We start from the raw sequence: 13,109 nt of genomic DNA on the forward strand, positions 1-13,109 counted from the left end.
GGGCAGTCACAGGAAACCTGTTCTGTATCTTGGACAATGATGACATTCCTCCAGGTGAAGATGTAGAGCAACAAGATGGCGGTCTGTCCCCTGAAGAATTAATATTTCTGAAAGAGTTCCCCATGATGAAAGCGGATCTAGAAGCAGTCATCAAAAAGCAGCGTGCCATCGCAGACGACATTGACAAAACCCACAAAAAATTCACCCAGACCAAACTGGTGACTGACTCCATCGCTGTGGTCTCCGGGACCATGAACTTCATGGGGCTGGCCCTCGCCCCGGTCACAGTCGGAGGAAGCCTGATGCTTTCTGCTGCTGGACAAGGCTTGGGGACAGTGGCTGGGGGCACCAGCCTGGCGACCAGCGTTTTGGAATACCTTCACAATAAACAAGCCCAAGCTCAGGTCAGCCTCGAAGTGTCTGACCCTGACCAAAAGGTCAAGGAGGCTGTCAACAGTATCATGGAGGCCGGAAAGACTGTCTATAGCGTTGGGAAAACCATCGAAAACATTGAGAACAACATGCGGGCCTTGGAGTTAGTCAAAGCCAAGCCGCTCCTGGCTGAGGCCGCAGAGAATCTCCTCCTCACTGGCCAAGCCTCGGCCCGGACCACCAGGATTGTGAAAAGGGCCTTCAGAGGCACCCCGCTGGCGATGGGGACTAAAGATTTCTTGAAGCACAGCGCCTTGGCTGGCCTCTTCCTCGGCATGGACATGAGGAGCCTCGCGAAGCACTGGAAGCAGCTGAAAGAGGGAGCCAGAACCGAGGAGGCGGACCAGCTGAGGGCCCAGGCTGAGGAGTGGGAGAGAAAGCTGGCAGTACTCACCCAGCTCTATGAGCACCTGCAGGTGAGGCTGGAGGGAGGGGAGAGGGACTAGGCCTCATGGGCACCCAGGGTTAGGGGAGGGTGTGAAGGAAGCCAGAGTGTGCAGTTTGCATGGCTGCCCCTCGGACGAGGGCTCCTGGAGATGATGATGGTGCCCAACCTGGACAGGCCCGGCCGTGCCTCTGTGTCTCCCTTGATGACTCTCCAGGCTCCTGGCCTGGGAAAAGGGCTTCCTGGTTGTACAGACAGGACACTGAGCCACTGGGGGTGCTGGGGCTGGAAATGTGTCCCCCTAAGACCCATCGCTTTGGAGACTGTTTGGAGATGCCGCTTTGGGGAGGGGTTGGGGTTGAATGAGGTCATGGTTCATGATCCCTGACCAGAGACCCCGTTGGCCCGCACCTTGGTCTGGGCCCCGCAGCCTCCAGAGCGATGAGAATCAAACGTGGCTTTCTGTCACGGTGGCCCTGGCTGGCTGGGACAGGGAGCTCCTGTAACCTGCCCCTCTCTCCCAGGTGGAGCAGGTCAGGATGAAGCTGGGAGCCGGCCTTCATAGCTGGCCGGCTCTGCCTGGCTCTGCCTGGCTCTGCCCACCTCTGCCCCAGAGCACTCCTGAGATGGACGGTTTTGTTTCTTTACATAAACTCTTGCAGGAAAGAAGCCTTAGGAACTCATCTTCCAAGGAAGAGGAAGCCGGCATGATTCTGCCTCAGCCCCCAGCCAAGCAAGGGGAAGCAGGCCCCCGGGCCACAGGTGAGGCGGAGGCTCAGCCAGAGGCTCAGCTCTGAGGGGAATCAAAGGGGCCGGGCCTAGATGGGCGGGGTGGGGCGGCAGAGAAAATGCCTGTGGCCTTGCCAGCGGATTCCTTCCTGTGCTCTGGGAGTCCGGGCACTGTCAGCTGGCGAGTGTTGTGAAGGTGAACCTGTCCTCTCTCCTCCATCTTCATTGCCCCTCGTTCCTGCAGGGAGGGTGGGGGGGGATCTAACTCATGGCTTCCTCAGTCCCCGCGCACTCTCTCCCAGTGCTGAGGACAGTAGGGTCCCTGATGGGAAAGGTGTCACCGGAAAACAAAAAGGCCTTCGAAAGGTAGGGGGAAACTATTGTGTATTTGGGACCACGAAGGATAGCTCTTGAGGAATCATGAATTCAGGCGGAAGCCCAAGTAATATTCTGATTAGGAGACAGAGGCCAGGGGTATCATGAGCCAGGGGAGAAGAACAATTACACCAATCGGAGGAAGGCGAAAGGGATTCTAGGGACCACACAGGCAGGCTTAGGGAATACAGAGGGTCCCCGGGGGAGGATGCATATGGGAAGGACAGAGGTATCCCTCTGGCCTGAGCAATGAAGGCAATTGTAAGGTGGATCAGACGCAGCCCTGACCTGAGCAGCTGGGAGACCCACCTGGTTAATAACACTTCCCTTGGCCAAGACGACTGAGAGAGTGAGCCCTAAAGGAGATCCAAGCCACTCCAACCGGAGCAGGTAAGACAGGGATGTGAAGGACAGAGAAATGCCACCGGAGAAGGGGATAAAGGAAAGTCATGAGGTACCGGGATGGAGGAAACCTACTTTCTCGTAGGACATTGAGAAATGTTCACAGAATAGATGCCGGAGAGAGGGGACCATACTTTCACAGGAGATAGAGGAATGTTGCAAGATGAGGGGGAGAGAAGAACCGGGCACCACGTGAGCTTTGGACTTTGAAACAAAAGAGAGACCAATCAGGAGAGCACGGGGTCCGAACATGGGGAAGAGGCCCAATGAGAAAGGGTCAGGGTCACACCAAGAACTATAGCATTTATAAACTGGAGACACAGGACACCAGGCAGATTACAGATTTTAGATTTTTGGATGTAGATTTTTTTTTTCTTCCTATTAGAGAGAGAGAGAGAGAGAGAGAGAGAGAGAGAGAGAGAGAGAGAGAGAGAACGTGCACAGATTTTTCCCATTTGGGGGCCTCTCCCAAGAGGGACCCCTTTAGGGGACCCCCCCCCCCAGATGGGAAGTTTGTATTTGATAGATTAAATAGAGAAGACACACAGGCCTTATTGGAGGGAAGGGTACCCCTGCCGGCTGCTTCCACGGAGAGATGCGGAAGAGAGGGAGTGAGGGGCTTACAAGCACCTTTAAGGATAGGGGGCGGGGCTTAGGGCACTCTGCACACAGTGATTGATTAGGGACCTAGGGACTTAGGAATGGGGGCTTAGGGTATTTGGCAGGTGCTGATGGGTGGTTCAGAGCTCAGGAATGTCTGGCCGCAGGTGGGGTTTATGTCTGTCCATCAACTGAAGTAAGGGAGGATCTATCAGTATATGCTTCCGATAAACTTCCACTTTTTTTTTTTTTTTAAAATTAAAGAAGCCTTTTTGTCCACGAGTTTATTCTTCAAACTTTGTCGGACAAAGGCCCACGAGACGAAGTCTGTGTCCCGAAGCCCACGTTTCCCAGGCATTTCCATTGGTGCAGACGACATCCCTTAGGGAAGCTAATTCTAAGCAATGTTATTTAATTCCCAGTCCGGTGGTCCTCTGTCCGGTGGTCACCCGTCCTGGTGTCACAGTGACTGCTGTCTGCTGATCGCTGCAAGCGGGTTTTTTTTCCGTACAAGTTCGCCGAGGCCCAGGGCGGAGGCCGCTTTAACACTGCAAGGGGCTGAGGCACATGGCACGCAGGCAGGTCCTCGGGGATGGCAGCTCCAGCTCCATTTTCAAGGAGCTCTGTTTTAGGGGTGTCGAACTCAATCAGAGAAGGGGCCAAAATCTAAAATCCAGCCTAAATCGCGGGCCGAATGGTTTACTGAACAGTCATAAACTGACAATGTCATAAACTGACAGCGGAGTGCAGTGATGACAGCGCGGTGCGGGCCACATTGCAAGGCCTGGCGAGCTGAATTTGGCCCGCGGGCCTTGTGTTTGACACATGTGGTTTATATGATCCTTTACCAGGGTTTGCAGTGTGGTTCCTTCCTCATCAGCTCACCGGCTGTCTCCCCCCCTCCCCCTCCCCCTCCAGCAGCAACCGCAGCAATCCCTTGATAGGATACTTTGTCTGCACACAGAAGGACTGAAACCTGCTCCACTAGATTCCATCCGGGAAGGGAGAGGCCCTGTAGTCCCCAATACCATGCCCCCAACCCCCACCCTTGTTCCAGGCCTCCTTCCGACCTCCTTAGGAACAGTGTGCACCTTCCTGCCTTCCCCACTCACCTACATAAGCTTGTTAGCTGCTCTCTTGAAAGCAGTGCATTGCCATTAAATACACTTTTTATTTATTTATTCCAGAACATAAAAAAAATAAAATAAAAACAGGGTGTGGGTGCTAACATGCTTACTGGCTTCTGTGGCTGTCATGAGCCTGCCTGCTGGGGACCTCCCTCAGGCTGTGTTAGAACATAGGTGTTTTTTGTTTTTTTTTTCTTCCTGAAACCACTGTGTTTTCTCGTTCTGGGCACTCTCCTTCGCCTGCAGACCTATGACTTTTCCCTGTGCTGCTTTCCCTCCGCCATATTTTCTCCCGTTCAGTGTTCCACCTGGCTCTTATGAACACTGCGGTTTTAGATTGTAAAATAGTCTCTTGCGGGTGCATGCAGTCTTTTCATTAGACATGCGTTAGTCTGCACTCTGTCGAAACCAACTCAAACTGGCCTCTGATTGGTCCTCCCTTCCTATCAGGACAGCTGTAAACCCCACCTGCAGCCAGACCTTCCAGAGCTCTGAACCACCCATCAGCACCTGCCAATACCCTAAGCCCCCCCCCATCCCTAAGTCCCTAGGCCCCTCATCATAGGCCTTACATGAAGCCACCAATCAGTGTGTGCTGAGTGCCCTAAGCCCCGCCCCCTATCCTTAAAGGTGCTTGTACCCTGGCCGGAGCTCTCTTCAGAGCTCTCTCTCTCTCTCTGAAAGCAGCCGGCAGAGGTACCCTTCTGCCAATAAAGCCTGTGTCCTGCCATCCCGGTCTCTGGCTACCCTCTGTATTTCATCTTTTAGCCTCTACTTAGAAGGCTCAGGGGAACAAGTGGCCTTCGGTGTGTCAGGAGCCAGAGGATAGCAGTGATGCCATCAAGCCTAGGGCTTCATTTCCCAGACTTCCCCCACCTGCAGGCAGGCAAGAGGGCCCCAGCTCCCCCAGAGACGCCCCTCCCACCTGGAAAGAGGCGGGCAAGGAGCCCCGAGGCCCACTCTGATTGGCCACCAGCCTTTGTCTGGGAGCTGCTGGCACCTAAAGGGTCTGGGACTGGGGATGAAGCAAGAAGCTAGAACTGAGGTCGGCAAATTGGGGCTCCCGAGCCACATGCAGCTCTTTGGCCCCTTGAGTGCGGCTTTTCCACAAAATGCCACGGCCAGGGCGAGTCTGTTTTGAAGAAGTGGCGTTAGAAGAAGTTTAAGTTTTAAAAAAATGTGGCTCTCCAAAGAAATGTCAATCGTTGTCCTGTTGATAGTTGGCTCTGTGGACTCATGAGTTTGCCGACCACTGGGCTAGACGACCACATGATGCACTAGATGCACCTTCCCTTTCAGAAACACTTAGGTGGGTTCAGATTTCTGATTGTCGGTGGTGGCAGGATGAGAAGGTGGTTTATCCCCAAAAGCTGCTGCGGGGTTGTTCGAACTCTTTTCTGAGAGGAGACTCTCTGAGCGGGGGATCCGCAAATGAAGAATGAGCTCAAGAAGGGGCAGGAGGAGTCCCCCCTTCCCGTCCCCGCCCTCCCCTCCCCCCATCACATCAGTGAAACAGCTGCGGGAACTTGGGAAGGAGGGGACAGGGGGAGGGAAAGACACATCAACGTTTTGGACAACACCTGCCAGGCCTGCCAGCCGGGGCGCTGAGCAGCGGTGACCCCGCCTGGCTGGTGTGTTTTCAGCTTTGGTTGCTCTCTGCTCCTTGCTTTACCTTTTTCTGAGCTCAGCGGTGAGTGACAGCTCCCTGAAGCCTTTTCTCTGTTCTCTCAGTGCGGGAGCTCCGCGTGGCTCCGAACACACACGCTCCCCAGGAGCACGTGGCCGGTGGCACAGGCGGCACAGGCGGCACCAGCGGCACAGATGGCAAGGTGGCACCAGCGGCACTGGCGGCACAGATGACACAGGTGGCTCCGGCTTCACAGGCGACACAGGCGGCACAGAAGATACAGAAGGCACACATGGCATCGGCAACACAGGCAGCACAGATGGCACCAGCGACACAGGTGGCAAAGGCGGCAAAGGCGGCACAGAAGGCACCAGCGGCACAGGCAGCACAGACGGCAAAGGCGGCACAGGCGGCACCAGTGGCACAGATGGCACAGAAGGCACAGAAGACACCGGTGGCACAGAAGGCACAGGTGGCACCGGCGGCACCAGCAGCACAGAAGACACAGAAGGCACAGAAGGCACAGGCGGCACCAGCAGAACAGGTGGCACAGGCGGCACAGGCAGCACAGCAGGCACAGGTGGCACAGAAGACACAGAAGGCACAGAAGGCACAGAAGGCAGAAAAGGCACAGTTGGCACCAGCAGCACAGGCGGCACCGGCGGCACCAGCGGCACAGATGGCACAGGCGGCACAGGCGGCAAAGAAGGCACAGGCAGCACAGACGGCAAAGGCGGCACCAACAGCACAGATGGCACAGAAGGCACAGGCGGCACAGAAGGCACCAGTGGCGCAGGCAGCACAGAAGGCACAGGTGGCACCGATGGCACAGGCAACACAGGCGGCACAGGCGGCACCGGCGGCACAGAAGGCACCAGCGGCACAGATGGCACAGAAGGCACAGGCGGCACAGAAGGCACCAGCGGCACAGGTGGTACAGGCGACACAGAAGGCACAGGCGGCTCAGAAGGCACAGAAGGCACCGGCGGCACCGGTGGCCGGGGCGCTTGGGGCTCGCTCGGGGGCAGGCCTGATGCCTGGAGCGAAGGACAGAAAGATGCGTGAGAGGAGGAGCTCTGAGACTCGCCTCCGATGCTGTTTGCTGGCGTTTTTGTGCTGTGGATGTTGTAAGGCGACCGCGAATGACGACCACCAGTCAGCCAAATCGAAATTTAGGAAGCCTTTCTTATGAACTCGGGTCCGGGCTCAAGTCTTAACTGACACAGCAGCGAGCAACGAGAGCCCAGACCCACTCTGAGCACGCTCCTTTTATCCCGTCTCAGGGATGCCTGGCTAAAAGTCTTAACAAAGAAAGGGCAGCTGTATGAGCTCTAGGAAATTCCACTAGTACAGTAACATTTTTGATGGTTTGCACAGCACCTGGGGTTGGTTTATTTTGAGTGCAGGCAGTTACAGTTGGCCTGGTCTCTGTTTACGCCGCCTTGCGGTGACTTGGAACAGGACGTGCCTGGGGCTGGAGCACCTGGGGGTTTGTAATAAGCTGTGTTCAGAGCTAATAAGTCATGCTAGGCGAAAGCGCACCATGCTACATTCTTTGCTGTGGGCCTGGCTGCTCGTTCCTCCCCTGGGCCGGAGCCCTGCCTCTACAGGGTCTTGCCGGCCATCACACGGTGTCTTCGGCCACGAAGTCGGTGTCGCTGAGTGGAGCCACCCCTGCACGCGGGCCGGACGGCGGTGCCCCTCACAGAGGGGGTCTGGGAGGAAACCCGCGACAGAAACCCAAACCCTGGTAAAACGCCTGGGCCTAAGCAAAGAAGGTGGGATAGGCTCCTTCTTCGTGCCTATCTCTCATTCTCAGACTGTCTTCCAGGAGGGGCAGCAGCTCTGGAACCAGCTCCTCCTCCCCCTGTGCCTGGTCCCTCCCCCTCTGCCTGGCCACACCCCTCTGCCTGGCCCCTCCCCTCTACCTGGCCCTTCCCTCTGTGTGGTTCCTCCCCACTGCCTGGACCTTCCCCTCTGCCTGGTCCCTCCTCCTCTGCCTGGTCCCTCCCCCTATGCCTGGTCCCTCCCCCTCTGCCTGGCCACACCCCTCTACCTGGTCCCTCCCCCTCTGCCTGGCCCAACCCACCCCATCCCCCTCTGCCTGGCCCCACCCCTCTGCCTGGCCCCACCAAACCCATCCCTCTCTGCCTGGCCCCACCCCTTTGGCCCCTTCCCCTCTACCTGAACCCTCCCCCTTCCTGACTCAGCCTGGACAGCTCTCCTGCTGGCTCCCTCCCTGCCAAGCCTCCAGCCACAAGACCTCTCCATGGCTCCTCTCCTTCTCTGAAGCATCATCTGCTCCACCTGGGGTTCTGCGAACAAATGCTCACCTCACATATCCACTAGTGACTATGTCTCCGCTCCTCACCACAGGAAGCCCGTCATCTCTCCCAGCCATTCTGGGCAGCCCCACCCACCACTGTTCTCCCCTTTTGTGGGGAGTGGGGCCCCGAGGGGGTGCCGGGCCCTACGGTGGTCAGGCAGACCACGAGTTCTGAGCAATCTGTCCACTCTCCCATGTGATGCATGTTTTATTAAGAAGAGGAAGCAGCACAGATTCCAATCAGCTCGCAGTTGCCCCCTGCTGCCACGCCCAACACTGTGAGGCTCTGCCAGCTTGTGGGACCTTCCAAGCAGCTAGTGGATTTGTCCTGCTGGGCTGAGGTCTGTGACCTCGGGCGGTCAGCTGTCCTGCTCAGGACCTCTCCTCCTGTACCAGAAGCAAGTTAGGGATCTCAGTCACCAAGCTGAACCTCACAATGGCTGAGAACCCCAGCGGAGGCTGGGGTTCCATCAGCACCTGACTAGCTGTGGGTGGCCTCAGGGGGCCTCCTTGTATCATTCTGGCTCGTCCCAGCCCACCCTCACCAGCCAGGAGCTTCCAGTGGCCCTTGAGTCTGTGATGAAATGCAAGGTGGTGTCACCCGTAAGTCACTCTCTTGGGTCTAAAATCTGACTTTCAACCAAAAGCAAACCAAAAGGCCGCTGTGCTCAGTCAGTGCCCAGGGTCACAGGCAAAGAGATTACGTCAGACAGACAGCAATCTGAACCCTTTCTTGGACTCTCAACGAAGCAAGAGGGAGGGAGGGAGAGGTATTCTCTTTTTGTTTGTTTGTTCTAATCTTTATTGTTGAAAGTGTTGCATACATCCTCCCTTTCCCCCATTCCTCCCCCCACCCTGGGCCTTCGCCAACTTACTGTCTGTTTCCATGGGTGATGCATATATGCATACAATACAAGTGCATTGGTTGATCTCTTCCCGCACACCCACCCCACCCCGCCTTTTCTGTCTGTTCAGGAGAGATAGTCTTAATTCATGGTTACAATTCAGCTACCAAAACCCCAGCGCAAAGCTGGCCTTCCTTTCTCTGAGAGGCAAGCTCACGCAGACCAGGACTGTTCAGTGTGGCTGCCACTGGTCGTGTGGCCATTGAGCCTTGGGAACGCGGCAAGTCCAATCTAAGGTGTGCTGTCAGCGTGAAATGCACACCAGACTTTAGAGACGTAGGAAGGAAAACTATATCAAGTACCTAATTAATCGTTGTAATAATTTTAGTAGATCACATACTGCTTTAAATACAATATAATGTGACTATAGACAATGTTCACTAACATACGTGGCTTGCATTATGGTTGTATTGGACAGCACTAATGTAGAGAATCCAATTTCAAAAATGAAGATAATGCTGAAATTGGGTTGGCTCAGTGGATAGAGCGTTGGCCTGCGGACTGAAGGATCCAGGGTTTGATTCCAGTCAAGGGCATGTACCTTGGTTGTGGACACCCCCCCAGTGGGAGGTGTGCAGGAGGCAGCTGATCGATGTTTCTAGCTTTATCCCTCTCCCTTCCTCTCTGTAAAAAAAAAAAAAAAAAAAAAAAAAAAAAAAAATCAATAAAATATATATTTTTAAAAAAATGAAAACAATTTGAATCAGTTGGGGTTCGTGGGGCTAATAGATAGCACCTCTTTTTCTCCCATCCAAGTTTAGATCCAAGGAAGAAGTAGACCAGGAGGCAGGCAGGTGGAGGTCAAAGTATCCACTTGATGAAAGCTGTGGAAGGAAGCGGCTCTGGGTTGGTTCGACAACTTGGCTTGCTAACACTTCACTGCTGAATCAGACGGCCCTCGCCCTGCCACACGCCGTACGACGTCAGGCCAGCCCCGTGCAGCCTGGGAGCACAGCGTCCTGAGTGCTCTCAGAAGTCGGTGTCAGTTCCCCCGGCCAACCTGCCCACCGTGGCAGTTGCTCCTACCCCCTGGGAGTTGGTAAGCAAGAGCATGGAGAGAGGCCAGGAATGCTTGGATGAACCCCTTCACGTGGAAACAGTAGGAAATAAGGGATCCTTCTAGAGCAGTGGTTCTCAACCTTCCTAATGCCGCGACCCTCTAATACAGCTCCTCATGTGGTGGTGACCCCCAACCATACAATTATTTTCATTGCTGCTTCTAATATCTGTGTTTTCCGGTGGTTTTAGGCTCTACAGCAGTGGTTCTCAACCTGTGGGTCGCCTAATTCCCACAGGTTGAGAACTGCTAGCAGGGTCTCCTAAGATTATGGGAAAACACAGATATTTACATTACCATTCATTAACAGTAGCAAAATTAGATGTTATGGTTGGGAGTCACCACAACACGAGGAGCTGTATCAGAGGGTGGCTGCATTAGGAAGGTTGAGAACCACTAGTGCTTCCTAACCTTCGTTTAATAATGCGTTGACCTTTAAGTCCCTGGTCAGCAGGTGGCAATCAACCATCCAACAGAACGGCCCTGCTCTCAGCTTGACCCAACTGCTCGTCAGTGCCCGTCACTTCTGCTGTCCGAATGGTCCCGGGTCTGCTGTTGGAAAGTTGCCACCAAGAGGTTTCAGGATGGGTCAGATCAGAACATTCATGAACCCCGAGGCCTGTCTCCTCCCACGCCCCATCCCAGCTGCTAGTAAGCCACAGCCAATATCTCGTCAGAGACTTTGCAATGAGATCAACATTTAGCATAAAGATAGCCCCATCCTAAAAGGCCAATAGGAAGAAGCCATATTGCATATTAACTCCCTCCCGTTGCAAACTTCCCAGGGAGAAATATTAAGATTCGATTTCCTCGCAAATTAAAGTCGAAGGGAATGAGTCCGAAATCAAATTGTGCTGCCCTCGTGAGTTCAAAGTTCAAAGAAATCAAACTCTTTTAAAGTCCAAAAGCATCAAAACCCCAAATCAAATTCTCTTTTAGAGTCCAATGCAATTTTTAAAGTAAAAAAAAGGAAAAAAATTATCCTCCCCAAAGTGCTGGACGTTGAGTGCACTGCTGTGACTCTTGACCTTTTTCCTTTGAGCCTGGCTCCATGTTGAGCTTTGCCAGTAGAGGGCGCACTGCAGGGGAGGAGGCTCTACCCCTGCTCAGTGGCCATCAGAGGAATGCCAGTGGGTATTGCCTCCAGTGAGTTCAACATCAGCCTCAGGGGCAGTCTCCCTTGGGCACTGGGAACCTTCGAGCCCGGGCTTTCCCTGGAAGGTGGCATCTGCCCATTGGACCCCTCCACCTCCTGAGGTTTTGCTACCTCCTCCCCCTCCCCCCAGGGGGCAGGTTCCTCCTTACAGCCTTGGCCTGCAGAAACCTCAGCAAACTTATTTGCCTACATTTCTTTTAAAAAATATATTAGTTATGCCGAAACCGGTTTGGCTCAGTGGGTAGAGCGTCGGCCTGCGGACTGAAAAGTCGCAGGTTCGATTCCAGTCAAGGGCATGTACCTTGGTTGCAGACACATCCCCAGTAGGGGGTGTGCAGGAGGCAGCTGGTTAATGTTTTTCTCTCATAGATGTTTCTAGCTCTCTATCCCTCTCCCTTCCTCTCTGTAAAAATCAATAAAAAATATATTTAAAAAGAATATACAAGAGTATTATATATATATATATATATATATATATATATATATATATATATATATTTTATAAAGTCTATCACACTTATTGGGTGCAGTCACAGGTTGGTGTCTGAATTCTCTGATGGCGGGAGAGCTTGTGTGGCGAACACAGCCCGTGCAGTGAAGCCTGCCCGGTGAGGCTTGGAGCCCATGGGCACGTCTGAGGGTTTAGGGTTGGCCCCTCTGTTGGTCCAGAAGGTGGATCAGAAGACGATTTTAAGAAAAGAGGAACCAGGCTCGGGGCAGCTGAATGGACACAGCCTCCCCACGTGTGGCGCTAACGATGGTTTTGAACCTGGATAAGTGCAATTCCCTCTCTCTTTTTACCACGTGTGGTGGAGTGTACGGAACGGCATATGGACCTGTCCAGGTCCATTGGCAGCGCTGGGCAGCTGCCCCCGCCACCCTCTCCAGGACTTGCCTCATCTTTGCAAAACTGAAACTGTCCCCAGGCGACACGTGGTGGGGGCACTCTGAGTTTGTCCAACCGGGGGGTCATCCGGGGATGAGAACAGAGGCCAGGGCTGGGACCATCAGGAGTCAGGCCAGCGGGCCACGAGCCACAGGCCGAAGCCTGGCCTGGAACTTCAGAGCCACGGGGACCCCTGGGAGTGTGGTTGGGAACTCAGACCGTCAGGCCTTTCCCAAAACCCACTGAGCCCAAATGGGCAATCCGAGGAGGTCCCAGGCCTTGGGGGCACATGAAGTCTGAGAGGTGCTGGTGTGTGAGATGTGTTGGTGTGTTTGTCCTCAGGGTCACGTCCTGCTTCAGAAATACCCCAACCACTGAAAGGAAAGCAAGGGCGGGGCGGGGGTGGGGGGTGGGGAAGGGGGGGCTGTGCCTGGACAAGGTCCTGTTCCGAATAAATACACTCTTTCCGCGGAGCCGTTGACCATCAGAGGCTTCATTTGGGTGGAGAAACCCAAATAGTTCTGTGCCTCCTCCTACCTGGGGGTAAGCGGTCACTTATTTGTCCAACCTTTGGCCTCTGTCCACACGGCTTAGCTGCCGGGGTCAGCGCGGCCTGGACTCTGGAAACCTGGCTCGAGGCTGCCCCATCCCATCTGCCTGAGATCCCACAGCTAGAGAGACACGCCTTCACGTGTGGGGGCCCCGAGCAGAAGCCAAAGGCAGACCGACGGAAGGGAGGGTCCCCGGCGTCCTCAGCCTGCGCCCACGGGAGAGACCTGAGTAAGTCCTCCGCCTGCGCGCACGGAGCGTCCCTCGGCTGTGACATGCACGAGACATACATGCTCTCGCCTCACAAGGTTCTTTAGGGCAAATTCGAGGAAATGAATGTGAAGTCTTTTATGAAGTAACTAGGGGCCCGGTGCACAAAATTTGTGTGGGGGAGGGGAAGGGAGCGACCCTCAGCCCGGCCTTCATCCTCTTGCAGTCCGGGTCCCCTCAGGGGATGTCCGCCTGCTGGCTTAGGCCTCTTCCCTTGAGCCGACAGTTGGAAATCCCTCTCGCAGTCTGGAACCCCTCGCTCCTTACTGCCCGCCTGCTCGCT

General features: G+C 54.7%; 1 protein-coding gene and 1 long non-coding RNA gene across 3 annotated transcripts in view; one reads left to right on the forward strand and one right to left on the reverse strand.

Annotated features, from left to right (window-relative positions):
- Positions 1-7,606, forward strand: part of LOC311618964 (uncharacterized protein) — an 84,663-nt gene extending 77,057 nt beyond the window's left edge. Inside the window, exons 12-13 of the mRNA XM_084876766.1 lie at positions 5,934-6,095; positions 6,447-7,606. Coding sequence (XP_084732892.1) covers positions 5,934-6,095; positions 6,447-6,742 — 458 coding nt within the window. The 3' untranslated portion in view covers positions 6,743-7,606. The remainder of the gene's footprint in view (positions 1-5,933; positions 6,096-6,446) is intronic.
- The window catches only part of LOC311619005, a 48,356-nt gene extending 38,710 nt beyond the window's left edge, over positions 1-9,646 (reverse strand). Inside the window, exons 1-2 of one of the 2 annotated variants that reach the window (XR_014794431.1) lie at positions 7,763-9,646; positions 7,606-7,677 (exon numbers count right to left, since the gene is read on the reverse strand). This is a non-coding gene — a long non-coding RNA (uncharacterized lncRNA). Of the gene's footprint in view, positions 1-7,605; positions 7,678-7,733 lie in introns of both variants that reach the window. The other variant, XR_014794432.1, reaches the window with a different exon arrangement.
- Positions 9,647-13,109: the final 3,463 nt, after the last annotated feature.

This window comes from Pipistrellus hanaki (genome assembly GCF_964339955.1).
Source record: "Pipistrellus hanaki genome assembly, chromosome: 3".
Classification (NCBI taxonomy): Eukaryota; Metazoa; Chordata; class Mammalia; order Chiroptera; family Vespertilionidae; genus Pipistrellus; species Pipistrellus hanaki.